Here is a 26,560-nt window from a genome sequence, read left to right on the forward strand (position 1 = left end):
ACACAAGCATATTTTTAACCCCTTTGCTCCTTTTTGTATAATCCATGGTTGCTGGAAACAATTGTAGCCCATTGCAGAAAGTCAATAACTCGACATAATTTGGAAATTGAATCTTCGATCTTTCTTGCCACCACAGTTCAAAGCTGGAGACTCTTGAATACATGATGGCCATTTTATGTGCTTGGATGCCCAAAATGATGTCTGCAAGTGCCTGGATGCATTTATAGGAAGGTTGTGTCTGACTAACATAATTGAAATTTTTTGAGGAAACAACAAGGAGGATCAATGAGGCCAGTGCATTGATAGGAACATAGGAATTAGGAGCAGAAATAGGCAATTTCAGCCCTTCGAGCCTGCTCTGCCATTTAATCAGATCATGGCTGATTTCCCAGTGGTTTGAAATCCACCTCCCCACCTGTTCCCTATATCCCCTTATCCTCTTGATGTGGTCCACGTGGATTTCAACAAGACTTTTGAAAAGGCCCTGCATGGCAGACTGGTAATGAAAGTAAAAGTCCATGGGATCTAAGGCAATGTGGCAAAGTGAATCCAAAAGTGGCTCCAAAGCAGAAGCAAAGTTCAATAGGTGTTTTGGTCACTGAGACTGTTTCCAGTGAGGTTCCATGGAGCTCGCTACTAGGTCCCTTAATAATTGTGGTACATATTTGACTTGGACTTGAATGTAGGAATATGATTAAGATTGCAGATCCTATAAAAAAATGTTTGTGTGGTTGGCAATGAAGATTAAAGTGTGTAGACTACAGAAAGATATCAATAGGCTAGTCAGGTGGGCAGAACAGTGGCAAATAAGGGTTCACTCTGGAGAAATCTGAGGCAATACATTTGGAGGGAACTAACAGTGTAAAAGAATATAAAGTAGGAAAATGGAATACAAGGCTGGATAAATGCAAAGAACCTTTTGAGTACGTATCCACAAATCTATGAAGTTACCTGGACAAGTAGCTAAGGCAATCAAGAAGGAAGGCCTGCCTTAATTAGACAAGGCTAGGATTACTTTCTTTGGAACAGAAGGGACTTGGGGTGAGACTTAATTGAAGTGTATAAAATTATGTGGGGTTCAGATAGAGTGGATAGGAAGGCCTTATTTACTTTTGTTATGCACTTTGGGTGCCTAAGCAAAGGCATAGATTTAGCCCAAACTTTTCCAGACCTCCCTGCTGGTGGGGTCTTCCAGTGACTCCCTTGGTGGCATGTTTGCTGGTGGCAGATAGAGCAGGTCGTGCAAAATACCAGAGACACCAACAGAACTGGAAGACCCTGATGCCAGCGAATAGCAAGCCACTTCCACTGCCAGAAAATTTACCGCAGTTGGCCTGGAAAATCCTGTCCATAGTGTTTTATGTTGTTCTAGCACAACGTCATGGCTGTGCATTGCCTCAGATCTCTCCAGATTGAACTCTCATTTGCCTCTGTTCTGCCCAGTAGTCTTGTTGATTTCTTTCTGTGGTCTACAGTTTATTCTTCATTGTCAACTACGCAGCCAATTTTTATAACATCTGATAACATTTAATCATACCCTTAATATTCCAATCCAAATAAAATGTATATTCCACGAAGAGCAAGGGAGCCACATGGCTCTGCAGAACCCCAGTAGAAATTGCCTTACAGTCATAAATCAGAAGAGATTGTGAGATGAGGCAGAGTGAGCTACAAAAAGGAAGGTGGGTTTGAGGCTATCATTTCATTCCTACTGCTTCTGTGGCCTTAGCAATGTTTCTCCAATGATGGAAAGTATTTTCTTCACGATGGGGGTAAACATGTGCAGACAGACCTGGTTAGCTCCTACTGCTTTCAGTTGGGTGCCACCTTGTCCTGCAAGAGAGAAGGAAATGTTTCACTGAATATGTTGCAGTGTGTTTGGTTGATGTGGCTGTCATGGTTGAATAGAATTGCTTGCAAGCTGCAAGATATTGGTGTGAGCCTGCAGCAGTGCTGGGTCTGTGAGGATGAGGTGAAATTATAAATATTAGGTATGAGTTGTTGTTGATAAGAGATTGTTGATAGTTGAATGACGGGGGTGTGGAACAGTGAGCAGACTGACACCAGTGGTGCAGTTGTTGGGATATGGCATTTGAAGATGATTTCATTGATTTTGACTGCTCATAAGGGAATTAACTCTTTGGAGCTGGTGCATCCAGTCTCCAGTCCCTCTGGGATTGTTTCCTGACATTGACCACCACAGTCACCCATGGTCTTGACAGCATTTTATGCAACCATAGAATGAACTATAAAATCTCTGCAATGCAGAAGGAGGCCATTAGACCCATCGAGTCTGCGTCTCCTCTGTGAAAGAGCATTCCACCCAGCAGCCCCCCCCCCTCCGATCCCACGAATATTTAAGACTTGCTGCGCCAAACAATGACCAGAAGATCACTACAATCATAGGTTAAGTTACACTAGTCTGAAGTGTCTTATGTATAGCATTATTGTAATCAGAATATATGTAATTTCCCGCTAAGTTATTTGATAGAAATTTGCATTAAAATAAGCATCTTTTTCTAATGTTATTTCTAATGATTAGCCCATATTTGTCTGGAAATGATATGAGGCAATACCTGACAGAACTATGGAAATCAAATGTGTATTTAGGGGAAAGGTCTGAAATTAAATTTATTATTAAGTAAATGACTATTAGTAGGATTTAAATATGCAGAATATGTAGAAAATACTTTGCACGAAGTGTCTTATCTACAATGTTTCACCAAACAAAGACATTTGTGTGTTTTGACAGTACAGCTTTCAATGTATTCAAACACTGTGGAAGGATCCTGGTCTGCATTGACGTGAATGACAGGATAATAGAATTGCTCCAAGCCCCTAACATTGACATAATACACTTCAAGTGTTTTTTGCACATTTTCCTCAGAATCCTTGAGTTTTATTTTGCTGTGACTGTTTTGGGATGATCCCTGCATCTTAATTCACCCATATCTGCAGACCTGTGGATGTATCATTTCTTTGAATTTCCTCAACCAAGAACATTCTTTCCTATGTTGTACCATTCTTCTGCATCAGAGTGAGTTCCCAGTATTTTCCCCACCTAAATTCCAACACACACAACTCCAGCCTTTCAGAAATACACGCTGGCTTTAACTGGTGCTGGCCTATCACAATTCTGGGCCTCGTGCTGACTCAAGCAATCACTCAGCAGTGAGTTGGCATCGGCCGAAAGCTGCATCATAGCACTGAGCAGACAGCATGGAGTTGGCTTGCATCACATTCAACAAGTATGGGGTAATCACCAAAACCTATTTGAAAAGTTTAATAAAAACCCAGTACAAGGAGAGAACAGAATCTTGTGGTTAGTGGACATAGGCATTTTAATTCTGAAATTTGGGTCGAATGCAGCCCAGATTCTACATATTGTATGAAATTGACAGTTTTACTGTAGCTAACATGGGCAATGGAAAACTAAAGGTCACATTGATGCAGTAAGGGATGCTCATCCAAGTTGTAACCAAGCCACTTTATTGAACTAGGGACATGCTATACTTGACCTGGGAGTGGTGGACCCTTGCATTAATTAGCTGACAGGGAAAGCATGCCAGACCTTTAACCTCATGACAATGATTTAGTCTCTTTAAAACATTCCTTGGAAGAAGCATGCAATTTTTAAAATTAAAGTACACTCCTAAAAGATCATCTGCAGCTTGTTCACAGTGTTTAGAAGCCTTTCTCATCACAAACAACTGTTTCTTAAATTAACAAGAAAAATGGCTATTTTTTGTATTTCATTTGAGTACATTCCTAGTTCTATGCAAGTAGATTTCGAGAAAGGACCTAATGATCACTATCAGAACAACCTTCACTTGACTTCGCAAAGAATCTAGAGTGTTCATGCTATCATTGACAAATCAGAATGCTGTGGAAGTGAGAAGTCTGCAAATAGCAGCATAATTAGTCCATAAGTGACAGAAATGAAAACCAAAACAAAACTATTTAGGAACATGAGCTAGCTAGAGGCAAAGAAGTGTGAATATGAGATCAGGAGAAGACTGGCGAAACCAGAAAAAGCAACCCCCCCCTCAGCAGTTGCTGAGTTCCGAGTTCTTTCTTTTAGCGTAGTGTTAAGATGTTTGGTTTTGGTGTCATTGATGCTGCTGGGAAAATACTTAATTAATTTCCCTGTGCAATACTAACATATTAACCTAAAGTCCTGTGTATACACTGGCACCTTGAGTGCATTTCGCAGAAGGAATGATACTACATCTGCTAGCGCACTACTAAATGCTTTATGTTGAGTGATATACCTTTCATGGCATAGTCACAAAATGTTATATCTAGACTAAAGACCTTGTTTAGATATGTGGCAGGGAATTGCTCAAGCTTTATGACTGGATGAAATATTAATGCTGTAATATTTAACTGTAGTTTATTTGCTGACAAGCAGGGGGCATCCAGTACTGTGCTGCAAACTCAATGTTGCAAACTCGCAAATAATTTGTGCTATTCAGTACTGCTTTAAAAGGGATTCATTGTCACAGGGAAGGAAGTACTTTACTTCTAAAGCATCCTTTACAAAAACTTCCAGAAAGCTGATGATCTTCTGGCTGAGGGGAGCACCTTCAGAGACCTACCACATCCTAACTAAAAAGGTTGTCTGTTGATGGATCTGGATCTGTCTCTGTTCTACTTGATGCCATTTATTTCAATGGGAATTGGCATGCGATGAAATGATTGCCGTTTTTATTAGCTTTGATTTGCTGATGATGTGTAACTCTGCTTTAATCCTTACTTTGTACTTGCATAACAATGAATTTGAAACACTGCTGAAGGTCATGTGCCATTTTAGAAAGCCCATGCTAGTTGATATGGATTTGCTTTGCCTAGACTGGTATGTGCTAACTTGCCTTTTATATTTATTTAAACTCGTGCAGGGCTTACAGTGTTTGAGTCTGGCAAAAAGAAAACAGAAAAACGAAAGAAATTAAAAGAACCTGACCCAGCAAATATTGATGGTTTTCAGGGGCCTTGGGCAAAATATGTGGATGAAAAGGATGTGGCTAAACCTTCAGAGGTCAGTTAATTTATTTATTTTACCCTTTGCACAGAAGGATAAGTTAGATGAATTTAAGATTTACATGTTGTTCAGTAAAACATACAAAAACTCAACTGTCTAAAAAGCTGAAGTTGCTTTTTGTTATCAATCAACAATGAAACTTGACAACTGCTTTTTGTGAGTTAGAAAAGTTCATTGTTTTCCAACTGAAGTACATGTGGAATGAGAATATCTTGCCAAACAACATTAACTGACAGCTCTACATATAAAGCTGAACCTGTCAGTATTTGTTGAGAGTCAGGTCTGCATTATGTGAATGGTTGGCAAAATATTTGTGGCATTCTACACTTCATGATGTTCTGGAATTAATTTAACCAGACAGTTAATTTTAAAATGCTTTTTCAGGGAAAGTTTAATGTCATTTGAATGTGTATATATAGCTTCACTGCTCAGAGTAGTCATGTGCCCTGCTGCTTTTGTTTTGACCATTAGGGGGGGCTTTGGACAATGTCTGACTCAGATCAGCTTCCTCCAGCAGTTTTCCCTTCTGTGCAGTGAAATACACAATCACAGATCACTTGCCATATGGGGAAAGATCCTGAGTGACAATCTCAATTATGTGATCATGTAGCAGTTTAAAAAAAAGTGCACAAATTGATTTGTCTGAAAGCAAATGGCAAATGTCCTGCCACTTACTAATGGGCATTCAAAACTTTGCTTTGAATTGCTGCATTCTGTCACAAATCTTTACACAGTCTACACAAGCCGCAGAAAATGCACACATTGTCCCTACTGTGCTCAAAAATATCTGGCCTGTTAAAGAGGTGTGAATGTTTCTTGTAAAATAGCAGGTAGAATTTTATTTTGACAGAAGAGTGTAAATGTCAACTTGCTAAATTTATTTACGAATAACCATAGCATAGCTTTATTAAAATAAGAGCTTGCATAACATAGATGTAATAGACTATTAGCACATCTTTCTGAACTTGAATTTGTGCAACGTCTGTTGACAGTGACTTATAAAGTCCAGTATTGTCGTATTATGTGTAATTTCTTGTATTCAAATGCAAACTGCAGCAATAATGTAAGATATGTTCCTGAAGGTGATGTGTAACATAATGTTACCAATATGGGAAAATGGACTCATAACTATTCCTTGTTCATGATAGTGCTCCCTAATGTACTTTCTGGATATTGTCTTTTGCCTTTGCTTCATAATTTTCTTTAAATAAACCCAATAAGCATTGAGTAGTGACATCAGCTGGGAAAAGGTACTTCAAAATACGGTTCCTAGAATGGCTTGATCCACGCATTCATGATGAAACACCCTTCTCCACTTCTCTGAAATACCATATTGCTTCTTTAGTCTCTGTTAAGCGCTTTACTGGAATCAAAAAATAGCTGGTTGTAAGGAATGGAAGTCTCCTTTCGGTAACCAGTTAATGTCCAAATGAAGATATCTCGGAGGCAAGTTATATGTTGGCCTTAGAAAACATGCATAAAATAGTAATGATGCTTTCTCTGCTTACTCTGATAAGGACTGGAGGAAGTATTCATTTCATCCTCACTATTTATTTATTTTAGCTTATCTTCGCACCCATGCTTTCTTTCTCTGTGGAATAGTAGTGGAAGGATTCCCAAGGTGATTACACGAACATTCCTTCCGTGGCCAACAATTCCTGGCATTGGACTTGAACCCAGAGTACTGGGTCTAGCAGTAGGGGCGCTTTCACTGCATCACAAGGCCTCCCTATCCTCACTATAAACAATGTAGCATGCAGTGTTAATCAGTCTTCTTCACTGGCACCTACTTCCAATTATAAATAGACCATTAGAGAGCTATTGCAGAAAATTCACATTGCACTTAAAAACTTTAAAATAGTTTTAAACAGTTATTTGTTCTTGGGATTTGGATGTGAATTCTAAATCATTTGGCCTTTGTTCTAGCATTTTGTGTGTCATCTGTTGTCTATAATTAGATTATTATTATTAGATTTCCAGTCATCCCTGATTCTCTGCAGAGCATTGAATCAGTGTAACTCAGTTAATTGTCAGGACAGTTCACAATCCCATTTTTTTACTGTAGAACACTTGTAATATGGACAACTTGGTTATTTCTGCAGGAAGAACAGAAAGAACTCGATGAGATTATAGCAAAAAGACAGAAGAAAGGCAAACAAGAAGATGAGAAACCGGCAGAAGAGAAAACAATCCTTCACCGTAATGCATCTATTTTATTTGTTTGTATTTTTGTGGCAAATCTGACCTTAAGGAATGGAGGAACTGACAGGTGCTTCATATTAACACCATGTTATTGTTAATAATTACACATGCATTCGGTTCTCTTCAGTGAAAAAGATAGGCTAATTGAATTCCTCAACAGTAACTTCCATCTATATAGAACATCAAACATAGGAGCGTGCGTGGGTCAATTAGCCCTTCAAGTCTGCTCTGCCATTCAATACGATTGTGGGCCTTTAATATATTAAAACACCCCAAGATACTTCAGGCAAAGTTTAACACTGAACCATATTAGATATTCAGACATGTGACCAAAAATGTATCAGAAAGGTAGATGAAAAATAGGAGGGAAGTGTGAGAATTCCTTGGTGGAACTAGAGGTAAAGGTGTGGGTTGGAAAGAGAAATAATTGCAGGAAATTCCCTGGCTATGACTGAGAATGGGAGCATGTCAAAGCATTCTCACTCCATGAAGGCTGCAGACAAGTTGAGAAGGCTGAGTTGGGATCATAGTAACATGAGACTGGAGATGGAGTTTGTAACAGGGTGGGAGAGAAATATTGGAGCAAATGGAGGACCAAATGCTAAGCAGTTGGGGAATTTGAAAATGCCATTGGTAAGTGATCTGAGGGAGAGCTTTTATTCCTGAAGCGGGCACAGAAAGAAATAGGCTGGGAAGGAGGATCTGAGTAGCAGAAGGAAATAAGGAAGTGATCAAAGATGACCTTCCCTGTGATTGAGACTACGTGAGTAGAAAGGCCATATGTGAAGGCAAGGTCAAAGAATAATGATGCAGCAGAAAATCAGGTCACTTTCTTTCTTCTTTGTTCATGGGATGTGGTTGTCTATGGCAAAGACAATATTTATTGCCCAACCTTAATTACTTCAGAGAAGATGATGGTGAGCTGCTTTCTTGAACCCCATGCAGTCCATGTGGTGCATCCACAGTGCAGTTGGGAGGGAGTTGCAGGATTTTGATCCAGCAACAGTGAAGAAATGGCAATATATTTTTTAATTGGGGTGATATGATGGATATTTCTTAATGTAAACGCAGAAGTATTGTCTCTTATTAACTCATGATTTACTTTCTTCCTTTATAATAATTCTCATTTATTTTTCTCCCCTTTTTGTGCTTTGTACTGATGACCATGCGATCATTCTGTTCTGGATGGGGAGGGTATGGTGTTGCAGCATTTAAACATTTTATGCACGCTGCCCCACTTTGCAAGTGAGGGAAATTCTACTGAGATTTACCATTGGTATAGTGAACATAAACCTGATTCAAAGAAAAGATGGCGTATTGGAGCCTGGAAGCTCAAATCACACAATTGTGTTGATTTAAATATTAGAAACTGTAAAATTGGAATTAAAACTGTAAATGATGAGAAACCAGAATCAATGGGCAGGATTTGATGGCCTTGCTCTTTCCAAAACCATAAAATCCCACCTGAGCTCAACGGACATTTCATTGCCCACCCCTCGTCCACTCTGATTCCCTGGCTGGTGGGCTCATAAATTTCCGACCAATGTAATTGTTAATTCCAAACATAGAATAACATCTGGCTGCCTGCCATTGAAGTTAAGGATACAAGGACGCAAAGGATTTGTGACACCTGGTTTGAGATCAGAATTACTGAGGAAGATCTTTGGGAACTTTTGACAACTTATAAGTACCAGCTGCTTTTTTTAAACATTCTTGCATTTACTGATGTTTAACAACTAACCCTGGTAGATTCTTTTTATGTTTCTAAAAACAGTTCCTGAAGAGCAATGAGAGACTGTGCTTATTTGGTGATGGATGTTAGTGAGAGGGAATGAAACTCTTTCATTTGAGGTATCAGTTTCAGCATTAATCACTCGCAAATCAACTATATCACACAGGTACAGACTAGAGCTTTCAATTCTGCTTTAACAGCATTCATCATCCCCTAATTTCGAAAAAACATTTCCCACTGCATCTGTGTGATAGTTTTTCCCATTCCTACACCAACTGCCCTTTGGCCTCTCTGAGTCAGATTAGGAACAGTTTTGTACTGTAGGCACTTGCCACACTTTACATCAGATGAGTCTGCCCTTACTCATTTCACAAGGGCCATACACTCAACAGGAAAAGCAGTCATTCATCTCATCAGTTTGGCCTGGATTTGAATCTAGATCCCAGAGGTGGTAAGGCCAGACCCTGACCCAGTTCTTGGAGACTTGTGTTTTATCCTCCTTTCATTTTTATTCTGTTGCCTTGCTGTTACTTTTAACTAACTCCATAACAATTGGCATCTAGGGGTCTGAAATATTAATGCTGCAGAGAAACTAAGAAGTATATTTACATTTGGTGAGAATACGGCCATTTTGTGAAAAGCTGCAGAGTTGAATAGAAAATAATTTATAGAATTGTAGTACAGTAGGGAAACAGCTTTTTAATGAGTGTATATGGGAAAGTGGAATGTATTCTAGTATAGAATAAACAGTGACTCCATATCAGCTTTGTACTCATTCGATGAATCGTTCTTAAGTTCCACGTTTTAAATTTACAAAGAGTAAGTTTTTGCACGTGCTTTTAAATCAGACATTCAAATTCCATTTTTCAGAATTGCATGTTAACATGGTCATTTTTGGTAAGCTATTCATTTAATGTGTTACACAGCATTGTTTATTATTATACACGGTTTACCTTGTGAGGAAATTTTGTGATGACCTACATTTGAAAAGAATTTGTCTTAACTTTCTGATAAGCTTGTGATTGATCATTGAGTAAGACATTAAAAAGGTTTGTGTTATCTCTTTATAGTCAAAGATATGTATGACTACCAAGGAAGGTCATACCTTCACATTCCTCAGGATCTTGGAATCAATTTACGATCTGGTCAACCACCTGAGAAATGTTATCTTCCCAAGAAGCAGATGCATGTGTGGACTGGACATACAAAGGTATAATTTCAAATTTTTGCCTTGTATATCTGTTACCTTCACTTGCACTTTCATTAACCGGTTACTCCAATTTAGAGTCATAAACGTTTACAGCATGAAAAGAGGCCCTTTGGCCCAACTTATCCATGTTGCCCCGGGAGTCAGAGTCTGTCCTGACAGACATTAGGCAATAAATACGGTAGGCCCTGAGCTATCACAGAGCACATACATATATATATATACACACACACACACACACACACACACACACACACTCTCACACACGCACACACCCCAGTTGAACCTAGGTCCCTGGAACTATGAAGTAGCACTGCACCACCATGCCTAGTTAAATTTCTATAATATAAAGATAAGTATATTTCTATCATTTCCGTAACCTTTTATCTTATTTGATTCATCTGTTGAAACTCAGGCCAGGTTTTGTGGCCCTGTTGTGATGGGACTGCCGCAGGAAATTCAGCAGCCCTGTCCAATTGACTTTCAGTGGGACCGGACAATCCTGGCAACAGATGGGACTGGGAAATCCCGCCCTTGAGTTTTGATGAATTAACTATTGTAACTCTTTTCTTCCTGGTGCTATTACTGCCACTAATTAACTGCCAATTGAATCGCTTTGCCTGACAAGTTTGGAAGAGGGCCAGAAGTGGGATTCTGGGCAGATTAGGCTACATGAGAGATGTGCATCCTCAGATTAAAGTGAACCTTCCTCACTTTGGCAGACATTTAGTACAGTAATAAGCTCATATTCCCAGTAATGAGACAGCAGACCCAGTGGTATTACTATGCTATGTTAATGCTTGACTAACCTTCATGTTGGATGCTTCCTTTAAGCGCCTGTGTAACACTATGTCATGCTTGCATGGCCACACCATGCCAACAGTTTGATTATCTGCACTAATCAAGTAGTCACAAAAGTATTTCTGCCAGCATTGGTACACCTAGATGGCAATGATAGGAACTGTACTCTTAGGATCTGAGCAGAGGAATGGCAATAAAGTGCTCTGTTATCTATTGCAAGGCCATCTGCAACTTCTGTGGAGCATTTGCATTCATGTTCAGTTGTGACTTGAAACTGGGTCAGTCCCTTCAGGCTTGCTGCAACTTTGACTTGTATTTATGGTACTAACAAGTAAGGATAGAGGACCTACATAAACATCTCTTTTACTCTTACCTTCACTTCAACGGTGATGTAGCAATGAGTCAAATATGGATTTTTTCCTCATTTATTTGCAGACATGCCTATATCTTACATTTTGTTCCTTTATAGTCAGGGGAATAGACTATGTACTTTGTAGAGAGTCTTGAAAGCTGTGTTGCCTGACCGGTGCCAGGGTTTGGGACATCTGCTCTGGGCTGGAGAGGAACTTGCAAGGACAAAATGAAAAAAAGAACAGCACAGGAACAGGCCCTTTGGCCCTTCAAGCCTGTGTCAATTAAGATGTCAATTAAACTTGGGGGGAAAAAACCTTCTGCCCTTAGTCAGTCTATATCCCCCTCTTCCCTCCCTATTCATGTACTCATCCAGATGACTCTTGAATGCTGCTTCCACCACGTCCTCTGGCATCGCGTTCCAAGCACCCACCACTCTGTGTGAAAAACTCCCCCTGCACATCTCCCTTCAACTCTCTCTGTCTTCTCCTCCTCCCCCCCCAACCCCCGTGCGTCCTTGTAATTGATACTTCCACCCTAGGAAAAAGCCTCTGATCATTTGTAGATCTCTATCAGGTCTTCCTTCAGCCTCTGTCTTTCCAGTGGAAACAATCCTGGTTTATTCAACCTCATAGCCCACACTGTTGAGACCAGGTAACATCCTGGTGAACCTTCTTTGCACTCGCCAAAGCTTCTACGTCCTTCTGGTAGTGTGGTGACCAGAATTGCACACAGTACTTCAAATGTGGCCTAATTTAGCTTTTATATAGCTCTAACATGATTTCCAAACTCTTGTACTCAGTGCCCTGGCTAATGAAGGCAAGCATGCCATATGCTTTCTTAATCATCTTGGCCACCTGTGTTTCCACTTCTAGGGCACTGTGAACCTGCATACCCAGATCCCTCTATGTTAATGTTACAAAGGGTTCTGCCATTTGCAGTATAATTCACACCTAAATTTGATGCTCCAAAATGCATCACCTTGCATTTGTCCAGATTAAGCTCCATCTGCCATTTCTGAGCACTCGCCTCCAATCTATCTATATCTTGTTGTATCCTCTGACAATCCCTGGCACTATCAGCAATTCCACCAACCCTCGTGCCATCCACAAACTTACTAACCAGGCTTCCTACGTTTTTCTCCAGATGATTTATATATACTACAAACAGAGGTCAGTTTTCATGGTGGAGGACGCAAGTATTATCCTAATAGTAACAGAAAATGCAGAGATTAGAGAACGGGAGAAATTTAGAACTATCATCATCACTAGGGAAAAGATACTGAATGAACTATTGGAATCGAAGACAGACAAGTCCCCCGGGCCTGATGGCCGACACCCTAGGATCTTAAAGGAAGTAGCATTGGAGATAGTGGATTCATTGGTTAAAGTATTCTAAAATTCCCTTGAAGCAGGAATGGTTCCAGTGGATTGGAAAAATGCTAATGTAAAACCCTAATTTAAAAAGAGAGGGAGGCAAAATGTAGGAAACTCTAGGTTAATTAGTTTAAAATCTGTTGTTGGGAAATTGTTACAACCCATTATAAAGGAAGTAATAACAGCGCACTTAGAAAGTCAAAATGCAATCCGTCAGAGCCTGCATGGTTTTATAAAGGGTGAATCATTTTTGACTAATTAGCTTGAGTTCTTCGAAGATATTACAAGCAGTCCTGTAGATGTAGCATATTTGGACTTCCAGAAGATGTTTGATAAGGTGCCACACAAAAGGTTAGTTCATATGGGATTAGGGGTAATGTGTTAGTTTGGATAGAGGATTGGCGAGCCAACAGATAGCAGAGAGTCGAGTTAAATGAGTCTTCAGGTTGGCAAGATGTAACTAGTGGGGTGCCACAGGGTTCAGTCCTCTGGCCCCAACTATTTACAATCTATATTAATGACTTCGATAAGGGGTTGTAAGTACCATAGCCAAATTTGCAGATGACACTGAAATAGGTGAGATTGTAAGGTGCAATAATGAAAGAAGAAGTTTACAAATGGATATTTATAAAGAGACCAAATGTATTTGTAAGGAGACCAAAACTGTACTGAGTACAGTTTTGGTCTCCTTCCTTGAGAAAAGCTATGCTGGCACTGGAGGGGGTGCAAAGGAGATTCACTGGGTTGATTCCTGAGTTGAGAGGGTTGGCTTAAGAGGAGAGACTGAGTAGACTGGGGCTATACTCATTGGAATTCAGAAGAATGAGGGGAGATCTCATAGAAACATATAAGATTATGAAGGGAATAGATAAGGTAGAAGCAGGGAAGTTGTTTCTACTGACAGCTGAAACTAAAATGAGGGGGTATTGCCTCAGAATAAGGGGGAGCATATTTAGGACTGAGTTGAGGAGGAACTTTTTCACAGAAAAGGTTGTGAATCTGTGGAATTCCCTGCCCAATGAAGCAGTTCAGGATACCTCATTGAATGTTTTTAAGGCAAGGATAGATACATTTTTGAACAGTAAAGAAATTAAGGGTTATGGTGAGTGGGCGAATAAGTGGAGCCAAATCCACAAAAAGATCCGGCATGATCTTGTTGAAGGTGGAGCAGACTCAAGAGGCCAGATGACCTACTCCTGCTCCTAGTTCTTATGTTCTTATATGGATAGGTTAAGTAAATGGGTAAAAATTTGGCAGATGTGGTTTAATGTGGATAAGCGTGAGGTTATCCATTTTGATAGGAAAAATACAAAGGAAATTTATTATCCAAAGGAAGAGAAATTTCATAGTGCTTCAGTGCAGTGGGAGCTGGCTATTCTCATGCATGAATCGCAGAAAATTAGCATGCAAGTACAGCAGTAATAAGGAAAACAAATAGAATCTTGGAATTTGTCGTGGAAGGAATAGAATATAAAAGTAAGGAAATGTTGTTGCTACTGTACAAACACTTCGAATATTGTATACAGTTTTGGTCTCCTTACTTGAGGAAGGATGTAGTTGCATTGGAGGCGGTTCAGAGGAAGTTCGCAAGATTGATTCCAGCGATGAGGAACATAATAAGAACATAAGAAATAGGAGCAGGAGTAGGCCATCTAGCCCTTCAAGCCTGCCCCGCCATTCAATAAGATCATGGCTGATCTAAAGTGGATCAGCTCCACTTTCCCACTTTCTCCCCACAACCCTTAATTCCCCTGTCTATCAGAAACCTGTCTACCCGTGACTTAAATATATTCAGCAAGGTAGCCTCCACCACTTCAACGGGCAGAGAATTCCAGAGATTCACCACCCTTTGAGTGAAGAAGTTCTTCCTCAACTCTGTTCTAAACTGCTCCCCCCCCCCCCCCACCCCCCTTGTCTTGAGGCTGTGCCCTCTAGTCCTGCTATCCTTTCTAAGCGGGAAGAATCTCTCTACCTCTACCCTATCTATCCCCTTCATTATCTTGTACGTCTTTATAAGATCCCCCCTCAGCCTTCTAAACTCTATTCACTCTCTCTTCATAGGCTAGCCCCCTCATCTCCGGTATCAGCCTAGTGAACCTTCTCTGCACTCCCTCCAAGGCCAATATATCCTTCCGCAAGTGCAGCGACCATAGCTGCACACAGTACTCCAGCTGCGGCCTCACTAGTACCCTGTACAGTTGCAGCAAGACCTCCCTACTTTTATATTCTATCCCTCTCGCTATAAAGGCCAACATTCCATTCAACTTCTTGATCACCTGCTGCACCTGCAGACTGGGTTTTTGCGATTCATGCACAAGGACCCCCAGGTCCCTCTGCACCGTAGCATGTTGCAGCTTTTCGCCTTTTAAATAATAATCCCTCCTACTATTATTTCTGCCAAAGTGGATAACCTCGCACTTGCTAACGTTATACTCCATCTGCCAGGTCCTTGCCCACTCGCTCAGCCTATCCAGATCTCTCTGCAGACTTTGCACACTCTCCACGCAATTTGCTTTTCCACTCATCTTCGTGTCATCAGCAAATTTTGTCACCCTACACTCAGCCCCCTCCTCCAGATCATCTATGTAAATGGTAAACAGTTGAGGCTCCAGCACCGATCCCTGCAGCACTCCACTGGTCACCAACTGCCAACCAGAATAGCACTGATTGATTCCAACTCTCTGCTTCCTATTAGACAGTCAATCCTCTCTCCACGCTAATACCTTGCCCCCAACTCCGTGCACCCTAACCTTCTGCAGCAACCTTTTGCGAGGCACCTTATCAAACGCCTTTTGGAAATCTAAAAACACCATATCCACCGGTTCTCCTCTGTCTACCACACTAGTCACATCCTCATAGAAATCCAATAAATTCATCCAACACGACTTCCCCTTAACGAATCCGTGTTGCGTCTGCTCGATCAAACCATTCTTTTCTAGGTGCCTCGCTATTTCTTCTTTGATGACGGATTCTAGCATTTTTCCAACTACAGACATTAAACTAACCGGCCTATAATTCCCTGCCTTTTGTCTGCTACTTTTTTTAAACAGCGGCGTAACATTAGCCGTTTTCCAATCTTCCGGCACTTCCTCAGAGTCCAGCGAATTTTGATAAATAATTACTAAGGCATCTGCTATCACCTCTGCCATTTCTTTCAGAACCCTGGGATGCATTCCATCCGATCCCAGGGACTTGTCTACCTTCAGTCCTGTTAGTCTATTGAGTACTACCTCTCTAGTGACAGTTACCACATTAAGGCCGTTATCTCCTACCATCCTTCTATCTTTAAGATCCGGCAAACTATTCGTGTCCTCCTCCGTGAAGACCGAGGCAAAAAACTTAAAGCCTCAACCACTTCCTCATCGCCCACTGCTACATTCCCCATCTCATCTTCCAAGGGTCCAATGTTCACTCTGGCCAGTTTCCTCCTCTTTATATGTTTGTAAAAACTTTTACTGTCATTTTTTCATATTTAGAGCTAGTTTAGCTTCATACTCTATCTTTCCTTTCTTTATCACCTTAGTCATTCTTTGTTGATTTTTAAATCTTTCCCAATCTTCTAATTGCCCACTATTTTTAGCCGCTCTGAACACATCAGCTTTTAATTTAATACTCTCCTTTATTTCCTTAGATAACCACGGCTGTTTATCCCTTCTCCTACAGTCCTTTTTTACCATCAGAATATATTTCTGCTGAGTACCAAAAAAGACCTCCTTAAAAATCCTCCTTTGCAAGGAGCTTGACTTGCAAAGAGATATTGAGCAGTTTGGGCCTATACTTCCTAAAGTTTAGCTTTCCAACTTAATTCTTCTGATTTATTTTTTGTTGTTCTTGCTGTGCTGAAGATGGCAACTCATTTTTTTGTGTTGCTGTGCCTGTATTCTTCTTGCACTATGCACACTTAGCAAAATGAGCCTTTGCAACAAATGCTGATAACTTGTTTAACTGTAGGACACCATTGCTAAGCTTGATATATTTTTGCCTCAATGTCTGCTATGGACTTGTAATAAAGCTCAGTTGATAGCCGTTAAGAATGAGACATTTGGCTAGTCTCCCTTGCCTGTGGGCTATTGTGTGCCCTCAGTAATGATGTGGCAGAGATAATTTAGTACAAAATAGCAATAAAACCTGGGGCTATCTATACCATACTGTTTAGTGTTGCACATCATAATGTTGTATTTACTCGGTGATAATTGAAGGTTTTTTATGTTGCCTGTTAAATTAAACATTGCACAATGTACATTTCAGTCTGATTTTACTCACCAGTTTAACATATCACTATTTGTCCAGCTACGGTTATTTGAGGCAGTTATGTAATTTGAATAGTCCAGTGTGTTTTGGCAATGATATTGTTTTGACCTCATTCATCCCCTCAGCCTTTAGCTATAGACGATAATCCCCAGTCAGGCAGACTGCCAAAGTGATCCTGATCTGAACGTGGCATTATTATCTTTATATAACAAAATTACCTTCTGCCTTTCTTTTTCTCCCTCTTCCTCACTGTGGTTGGCACGGTGCCACAGTAGTTAGCACTGCTGACTCATAATGCCAAGGTCCTGGGTTCAGTTCCCAGAGAGCAGGCATTATGGCCATGCCATATAACCCTAGTCAGGAACATGGCTGGGCAGTGCCTGCATGGCAGTGTCACCTGTCACCCTGGCACTGCAAGGCAGACTTTGCCAGGATGCTGGGGCAATGCCAGGAGGGTGGAGCATGAAAGGGGGCCATAAAGGGGACATGAGCGGGAGCATGAAGGGGGTCATGAAGAGAGACTCATTATGAGGGTCCTAATTCCCCATGCTGGTGATCTTTGTTGAGATGGTGAAGTAACATTCCTTCAAGAGAGGGGATGGCGAAGTCCCTGATGTCCATGGCAGGGAGATGGGGTTTGGGGTGGGGTTTGTGGGGGCGGTGGTGAGTCTTCAATTTCACTTTGAGATTGGGGCGTCCTTTAAAAATGGCACCTCATCTCTGTGAAACTGAGCTTGGCAATGTGCTTAGGCCGTGTCCCTCCCAGAACTAGTGCAAAACTTGCCTTTCTAAAAAAATGACTGAGAAAATTGCGATTGGATTTGTGCCAGAAATTCTACCCCATTAGTCTTTCTAAGTTGATATTTGTCACTTGAGCTGGATGACGATGCGCTACTGTTTAGCAAGCTGATATTCTTGCCAGTTAGCAGGGTAGAACAAAATGCAATGTGTTCTCCTCTTTCCTGAGTGTAGGGAATGTGTTGGATGAAAAGTATAGCAGAGGGCAAGCAAGCACTTTCACAGGGTGAGAGAGAGAGAGAGTGCATTGAAGACAATTGCTATGACATCAGAACACAGCATGCATAATATCCACAACTGATCCATAGCCTGGGAAGTGGGAGAAAGGGAACAAACATTGTTCTTTTTAAGGGGAAGAATTTAATGGCCACCCTTATGGCAAGTTTGATGGCAAGAGGACAAAGTGGGGCCCCCATCGCCACCCCAATTAAACCCCACTACTAATTGAGACCCTCAAAGACCTCATTTCATACCACTGGTATTAACACAGCAACAAGCGTAGACTTGTCATACCGGGAACACAGTAGTTAACCCTATTAGAGTTACGTACAGGTGGCAGGCCTTTCTTAAAAGTGGTGACATAAGCCTCTGACTTGCTCTCCAGCCAGCAAATAAAATTCCCATTGCTTTAAATATTTGAGTCTTTATATATTGGGACTCTTTTTAAACAGTTTCCTACAATCATAAACTTAGGCTTGTCAGGCTAGTGTTTCAGAACTTTGCTTTTGGTCTGTAGTTTCTAACCGTTGTCTTTTGAGCTGTATCAAAGTGCATCAGGTAGGTAAATAATCTTGCACCAGTCGTGATTGCAGCAGTAGTTGTTAAATTAAAGTAAGTAAAAATACATTAGGGTGGCATGATGGCATAGTGGTTAGCACTGCTGTCTCACAGCACGAGAGACCTGGGTTCAATTCCCAGCTTGGGTCAATGTCTGTGTGGAGTGCCTGCGTGGGTTTCGTCCCACAATCCAACATTGTCCCACATTGCCCCTTAGTGGTCTGGGATGCATAGGTTGGATGGATTAGCAGGGTAAATAAGTGGAGTTACGGGAATAAGGCCTGGGTAGGATTGCAGTTGGTGCAGACCCGGTGGCCAAATGGCCTCCTGCTGCACTGTAGGGTTTCCATGATTTGTGTGTGCTGGCTAGAGATATGTTGAATATTGAGAAAAAAAGTTTTTTTTTAATGTTCAACCAGAGATGAAGCGACAAAATGTACAGGACGAGGAAATTTAGCTCTTTGAAACTGTTCCACCGTTCAGTGAGATCATGACTGATCTGTGACTCAACTCCATTTACCCACCTTTTTTTTATTATCCATGAGATGTGGGCATTGCTGACTAGGCCAGCATTTAATGCCTATCCTTAATTGCCCTTGAGAAGGTGATGGTGAGTTGCCTTCTTGAATTGTTGCAGTCCCTGTGGTGTGGGTACACTCACAGAAGTGTTGGAAAGGGAGTGCCAGGATTTTGACCCAGCGTCAGTGAAGGAACAGTGATAGAATTCTAAGTCAGGATGGTGAGTGATTTGGAGAGGAAGTTCCAGGTGGTGGTGTTCCTATGTGTCTGCTGCCTTTGTCCTTCTAGATGGTAGTGGTTGTGGTTTGGAATGTGTTATTGAAGGAGTCTTGATGTGTTCCTGCAGTGCATCTTTTAGATTGTGTACACTGTTGCCACCATGTGTTGGTGGAGGAGAGAGTGAATATTTGCCCCATATTTCTTAAAATCTTTGGTTAACTAAATCTGTCAAACTCGAATATAAACTTTGTTGATCTAGCATTAATTGCCTATTGCAGAAAAAAGTTAAAGATTTCCATGCACGTGCATGGGTACGTATAGTCTGAGGCTTCCCAACCAGCAGAAAAAGTTTTTCCTCATCTAACTATATGTGTCCCTTAACATCTTGAAGACTTTAATCTTCTTAATTCCAGGGAATGCAACCATATTCTATGTCAGATTGATACCATGTTGACTGTGCAGTGTTATGAATAAATAAAGTATAATTCTTGCCAAAACAAAACTAATATTCCTTCACCAGCTTCCTAACTGGTAACTTGCCCCATTACTTTATTGCACTTTCCTTGGGGTTAGAGGTGAAATGAAATAAGGAGGATTACTGGCAGTGTGATGACAAAAGAAGAAATAGGAGCATAAAATCCCAACAGTACAGAAGAAGGCCATTTGGCCCATCATTTCTGCATCAGCGCTCCAAAAGAGCATCCCACTCAGGCCCTATCCTCGTAGCCCCACGTGTTTACCCCACTAATCCCCCGGTAGACAATTTAGCCTATCGAGCCTGGGCCACCATTCTGTGAGATCATGGTTGATCTTAGAATTCAACATCATTTTCTTGCATTATCCCCATATGCCTTGATGTTTTTAACATAGAAATCTATCAGTCTCAGTCTTGAGCAGTCTTGCTCAAATTCTTTGAGGATGTAATAGGGAGAAAAGATAGAGGGAACCAGTAGATGTAATGTATTTAGATTTCCAAAGGGCATTTAACAAGGTGCCATGTAACAGGCTGATGCATAAAGTAAAAAAAATCCTTCCTGAATCTATCCTGTCGAGCCCTGTAATAATTTTGTGTGTTTAAATGAGATCACCACTCATTCTTCTAAACTCCATAGAGTACAGGACCAGTTTCCTCACTCTGTCTTCATAAAACAATTCAGCCATGGCAGGATTTAATCTGGTGAGCCTTCCACTACCTCTGACAAATATACCCTTTCTTAGACAAAGAGATACGGCCTCACCAAGATTCTAAATAATTGTAATAAGACATCATTACTCCTATTATCAAATTCCCCTCCATTAAAGGAAAACATACCACTTGTCTGCTTAATTGCTTGCTATAGCTGTATGTTAGCTTTCAACAGCTCATGAACAAGGACACCCAAGTCCCTTTGAAATTCACACTTCACAGCCTCTCACTGTTTAAGATATACTGTCCACTTCCTGCCAGAGTGGATAACCTCACGTTTCTCCTTGCTGTATTCCATCTGCCAAATTTTTGCCCACTAACTTATCCTCTCCAAATCCCTTTAAGCGTCTTTGCATCTTCCTTGCAACTGAAACTTCCACCTAGTTTTGTGTCATCTGGAAGGTTAGAGAATCCACTTAAAGAAGTGAACGTGCCATTGAATCTGAAAAAATTTCAGATGTTGGATGCAAATTAATAATGATCCTCCTGATGTCTGTGTCATCATAGGTACACGTGGTGTCAATTCTGTTTATTCCAAGTGAGATTAAAAACTTTATTAGACACAGCAGTTGTTCATTCCAGACATTATGCTGGAGACTCACAGAACTATTCTGCCCCTTGGTAAACTTGCAGTATAGCTAAACTCTGACATCAACCTGACACTAAGGAACATTTCCCATTACATCCTATCTGTAGAAACAGGAAAAGTCTAATCTTGCTAGTTTTTAAAATTTTAGTTTTGCTGGATTTTGCTAGTAAAATAATTTTCAATCTTTTCTGTTTCAGGGTGTCAGTGCGATTCGATTGTTTCCAATATCTGGTCACTTGCTTTTGTCCTGTTCCATGGACTGTAAAATCAAGGTAAAAGTTTTTTGCATAATTCCTGATGGTATTTATCCAGTGTGTAATAGGTTAGAGATGAAGTTTAGGGAGTGATTACAGTAAAATAATCTAATTGATGGATTCAAATATCATCCTTCAACCATGAATATGGGCCATGAACATTTATTTTTCACTTGAAAATCAAATAAAGACTATTTTCAGTGTAAGTGCTTCACCTGCCTGCTCATTTTAATGCTGTTTATATGTAATTTTGACTGATAAAGTCTGATCCATGTGGTAACCTTATATTAGTATTTCAGTGCTGAGATACATTTTAGCCAGTATTGGCATGCCGTAAAATGCCTCACTATGATAATCGCATTAAAGGGTTAAGTTTCTGTAGGAATTTAATATGAATTTTATTACCGGAAATAATTTTGTGTATACTATAAGTTAGCTGTGTAATTAAGAAATTTAGGTGGCAGCCTAAACCATAAGAGCTATTCCTTTGAACTTTAAAACCGAAATTCAATTGCAGTAGCTCCCTTGTGACTGCTTCAGTTAATGTCAACTTATTTAATTTTACACGGGGGACTTATTCTGTTTTCATTTCGGTTTTCTGCAACTGTCAAGATATATGTCACTAGGTCGTTAATGTAGGTTTATTGAAAAAAAGTCTCGCTTAATTAATGGGGAATTCAGTAAACCACCTAAAATTGGCTGCAAAGTTGAACATGCAGAGTTGAATATTTTTTCTTTATTCCAAATTAATAATCTCATTTTGCATTTACATATATATATTTAACACCATGAAGTGTGCCAAGCTGCTTCACAGAGAAGAAAATAAATGGAAAACAAGCTATTGTGATAAAGTTGGGAAAGGCAACAGAAGCTTGTTTCGGGTGGCAGGTTGTGATGATATAAAGAAAGGGATAGATGAGGTTTTGTGAAAGAATTACACAGAGTAGGAATCAATTGGTTACGGTGGAATGGAAAGCCATACTTGGGATGTGATTAAGAGATGTGCGACTAAAAGACGATGCCAGTACATCTTGGGGTGAGGTCTCGAAAGCATTTGCGATCAGGCTGATCTTAAATTGGACGCCTTGGGAACAAGCACCAGTCTATGTCCACAAAGGACCACAGTTGAAGGATGAATGCAAAATCGTTCAGATTTTGTTGAATATAGTGGATTTTTGAATCATTCAGGGTGTTTGGAGGTGAAGAGGTTGGCATAGAGGACTTTGAAGAAATCTAGTTTGGAAGTGTTAAGTTGCATTAAGGGACAGAAGCAGATCATATCCATCTTTTCAAGACATAGCTGAAAAGAGATCTGAAGCTTCTCTGTAGATGAAACACAATCTTCCAGCTTGTATACGAGTGCGGCTGAGACTTAGTGGCCAAGGAGAAGGTGGTGTTAATTACAAGGGAGCAGAGTTTGGCAGGGACTCAATGCTGTCAGTCTTCTGGTGTTCAGTTAGAGCAAATTCTGGCTCATGGTGACTTCAAACAGGTAGCCTGACAGCACAGAGCTGTTCGTGGGATCAATGGAAGTGGTGGAGAAGTAGAGTTAGGTCGCCAGCGTATATAGTTACAAGATTGTGTTATAAAGGAATAGTTCATTGACAAAAAGGCCAGTGAAGGACCCTTGGGGAAATTAAAATGGGATTATGTAGGGATGAAGGAAAGCCTTTGCTTAGAATATGATAGCTACACTGAGCTGGCTGGGAAAGGAAGCATGCAAAAAAAGTGTTTTGGAACTGTACATTAACAGAGGGGTGTGGTTAACCATATCAAATGTACCATGATATTCAGTTGCAAATTTCACAGAAAACCTGAATGTTTTACTATACTAAAAATGCTACATGAGTGCAAGCTGCTGTTTTACAGCTGAGTTTTTGAATTCTTAATTTACAAGAGTATCTGATCTTGACCATTTGGTGAGAACACCTTCAGAATCTCAGCACAGAGGGAGTGTCTGAGAATAGTTAGGACAAGGTTGTTCGCTCCTTGCTTTCCAATAATGAATTAAATGTTCTCACCAATTCAAGCTTGGAGGTCCGCCTCTAAACTGCAATAGATTTATAACCTGGAGAGATCAGGAGGAGAATTGGGAATCAATATACCCTTTTCACCCTGTATCAAATGTTTCATTTACAGCTTTGGGAAGTTTACAATGACCGCCGGTGCATTAGAACGTTTATTGGTAAGTGCAATTCTGTTCTGAATGCAGTGAGAATAGTAAAGAAAAATTGGTCATCCTCAATTGTATGGAGGTGCACAGGTAATTTCAGTTGCTTATTTAAAAGTTGTAATTTTAAGCAAATGTACCCTACAGCTTAAAAGGGGGAAAGCCTATACTGTTTTATCAGTCTACTAGTTTGTATTTCTATGTTTGCAGTCTTAGTTATACTAGGTTAAAAACATAACATTTCAAAACAGTTTAAATGCAAAAGTAAATTTTCATTCATTCGCGGGACGTAGAGGTCTCTTGGAAGTGTCATGGAGAACTTGCCCCTGTCTACATCAACGGGGACGAAGTGGAAATGAAGATCTTCAGGTTTCTAGGTGTGCAGATCACCAACAACCGGTCCTAGTCCCCCCACCATGCCAACGCTATTGTTGAGAAAGCCCACCAACGCCTCTACTTTTACAGGAGGCTAAGGAAATTTGGCATTTCTGCTATCACTCTATCAATTTTTACAGATGCACCATAGAAAGCATTCTTTTGATCTTTCTCTACACCCTACCTATGACAGTAACACTACATTCTGTACTCACTCCTTTCCTTCTCTATGAACGGTATGCTTTGCCTGTATGACGCTCAAGAAATGATACTTTCCATAAGAACATAAGAAATAGGAGCAAGAGTAGGCCATCTAGCCCTTCGAGCCTGCCCCGCCATTCAATAAGATCATGGCTGATCTGTCGTGGCTCAGTTCCACATTCCCGCCCTCTCCCCATAACCCTTAATCCCCTCTCTTATCAAAAACCCATCAACCTGCGTCTTAAAAATATTTAGCGAGGCAGCCTCCACCACTTCAACGGGCAGAGAATTCCAGAGATTCACCACCCTTTGAGTGAAGAAGTTCCTCCTCAACTCCGTTCTAAACCGCTCCCCCTTTATCTTGAGGCTGTGCCCCCTAGTCCTACTGTCCTTTCTGAGCGGGAAGAGTCTCTCCACCTCTATCCTATCCATCCCATTCATCATCTTATACGTCTCAATGAGATCTCCCCTCATTCTTCTAAACTCTAACGAGTACAAGCCTAGTTTATTCAGCCTCTCCTCATAGCTCAACCCCCTCAACTCCGGCATCAGCCTAGTGAACCTCCTCTGCACTCCCTCCAAGGCCAAAATACCCTTGCGTAAGTACGGCGCCCAAAACTGCACACAGTACTCCAGCTGCGGCCTCACCAATGCCCTATACAGCCGCAGCAAGACCTCCCTACTTTTATATTCAATCCCCCTCGCTATGAAGGCCAGCATCCCATTTGCCTTCCTGACCACCTGCTGCACCTGCAAGCTGGGTTTTTGCGACTCATGCACAAGGACCCCGAGGTCCCTCTGCAGCTTTTCACCCCGTAAGTAATAATCCTTCCTACCATTATTCCTACCAAAGTGGACCACCTCGCACTTGCCAACATTAAATTCCATTTGCCAGTTCCTGGCCCATTCGCTCAGCCTATCTGGATCCTTCTGCAGACTCTCCACTCCCTCCCCACAATTTGCCGTTCCACCAATCTTGGTGTCATCAGCAAATTTCGACACCATACACTCGGTTCCCTCCTCCAGATCATCTATATAAATGGTAAATAGCTGAGGCCCCAGCACCGACCGATCCACTGTATGCTAATACTTGTGATAATTATAAATCAAAGCAAAACCATCTCACTGAGGAGGCTTTCGGCCTGTCCACATGCAACAACCTGCTGTGAAAACTCTTGCTCACGTTTCACAGCTGTGACAAATTGCATCACAGCAACTGAGATAATTCACATGTTCTGAATAAAACAACCCACAAATTCTTAAAAAATAAAATCAGTTTGCCCTGATCCACATAGAAACTAGAAGTAGGAGTAAGCCTTTCGGGCCTTCGAGCCTGCTCCGCCATTCATTCTGATCATGACTGATCATCAAATTCAATATCTTGATCCATCTTCCCCCCCCCCCCCCCCCCACCCCCCAATATCCCTTGATCCCTCTAGCCCCGAGAGCTATATCTAATTTCTTCTTGAAATCAGACAATATTTTGGCCTCAATTACCTTCTATAGTGAGGTTCTCCTCACCTCAATTGTAAAAGGTCTACCTCTTATCCTCAAACTATAATCCCTAGTTCTGGACTCTTCCACCATTGGGAACGTTCTTTCTGAATCTACCTTGTCTAACCCTGTTAGAATTTTGTAAGTTTCAATGAAATCCCCTTTCACTCTTCTAAACTCTAGTGAATATAATTCTAACCGACTTAGTCTGTCCTCATATGACAGACCTGCCATCCCAGGATTCAACCTGGTAAACATTTGCTGTACTGCCTCTATAACATGGACATCCTTCCTCAAGTAAGGACACCAAAACTGCACACAATATTCTAGGTGTGGCCTCACCAACACCCCATACAATGGTAACAAAACATCCCTATCCCTATACTCAAATCCTTTCGCTATAAAGTCCAACCAACATACCATTTGCCACCTTCACTGCTTGCTGCACCTGCACGCTTACTTTCAGTGACTGATGCATGAGGACACCAAGGTCTCGCTGAGTATCCACCTCTCTCAATTTACACCCATTTAAGTAATAATTTGTCTTTCTATTATTGCTACCAAAGTGGTATTTAACCACATTAACCACATTATACTGCATCTGTCATGTAGATGCCCACACACTTGGCCTGTCCAAATCTCGCTGAAGCATCTCTGCATCCTCCTCACAGCTCACCCTCCCACCCATCTTTGTATTATCTGTAAATTTGGACTTAATACATTTAGTTTCCGCTTCCAAATCATTAATATATAATATGAACAGTTGGGGTACTAGCACAAATCCCCGTGGAACCCTACTAGTCACTGACTGCAAATCAGACAAAAACCCATTTATGCCAACTCTTTGTTTCCTATCTGCTAACCAGCTTTCTATTCATCTCAAGGCATTACCAGTAATCCCACATGCTTTAATTTTATGTAGTAGTCTGTTATGTGTGACCTTGTCAAAACGCTTCTGAAAGTCTAAATAAACCACATCCACTGATTCTCTTCAGTCAACTCTACCAGTTACAGCCT

The 26,560-nt window shown here is 40.9% G+C and overlaps 1 protein-coding gene across 2 annotated transcripts in view; it reads left to right on the top strand.

Annotated features, from left to right (window-relative positions):
* cdc40 (cell division cycle 40 homolog (S. cerevisiae)) overlaps positions 1–26,560 on the top strand; it is a 135,848-nt gene that overhangs the window by 50,611 nt on the left and 58,677 nt on the right. For both annotated transcript variants that reach the window (XM_080192903.1, XM_080192904.1), the window contains exons 5-9: positions 4,899–5,038; positions 7,144–7,240; positions 10,046–10,185; positions 21,247–21,321; positions 23,443–23,488. In XM_080192903.1, the coding sequence (XP_080049029.1) occupies positions 4,899–5,038; positions 7,144–7,240; positions 10,046–10,185; positions 21,247–21,321; positions 23,443–23,488 (498 nt within the window). The remainder of the gene's footprint in view (positions 1–4,898; positions 5,039–7,143; positions 7,241–10,045; positions 10,186–21,246; positions 21,322–23,442; positions 23,489–26,560) is intronic.

Source organism: Carcharhinus amblyrhynchos, chromosome 7 (assembly GCF_965287045.1).
Source record: "Carcharhinus amblyrhynchos chromosome 7, sCarAmb.v2.hapA, whole genome shotgun sequence".
NCBI lineage: Eukaryota > Metazoa > Chordata > Chondrichthyes > Carcharhiniformes > Carcharhinidae > Carcharhinus > Carcharhinus amblyrhynchos.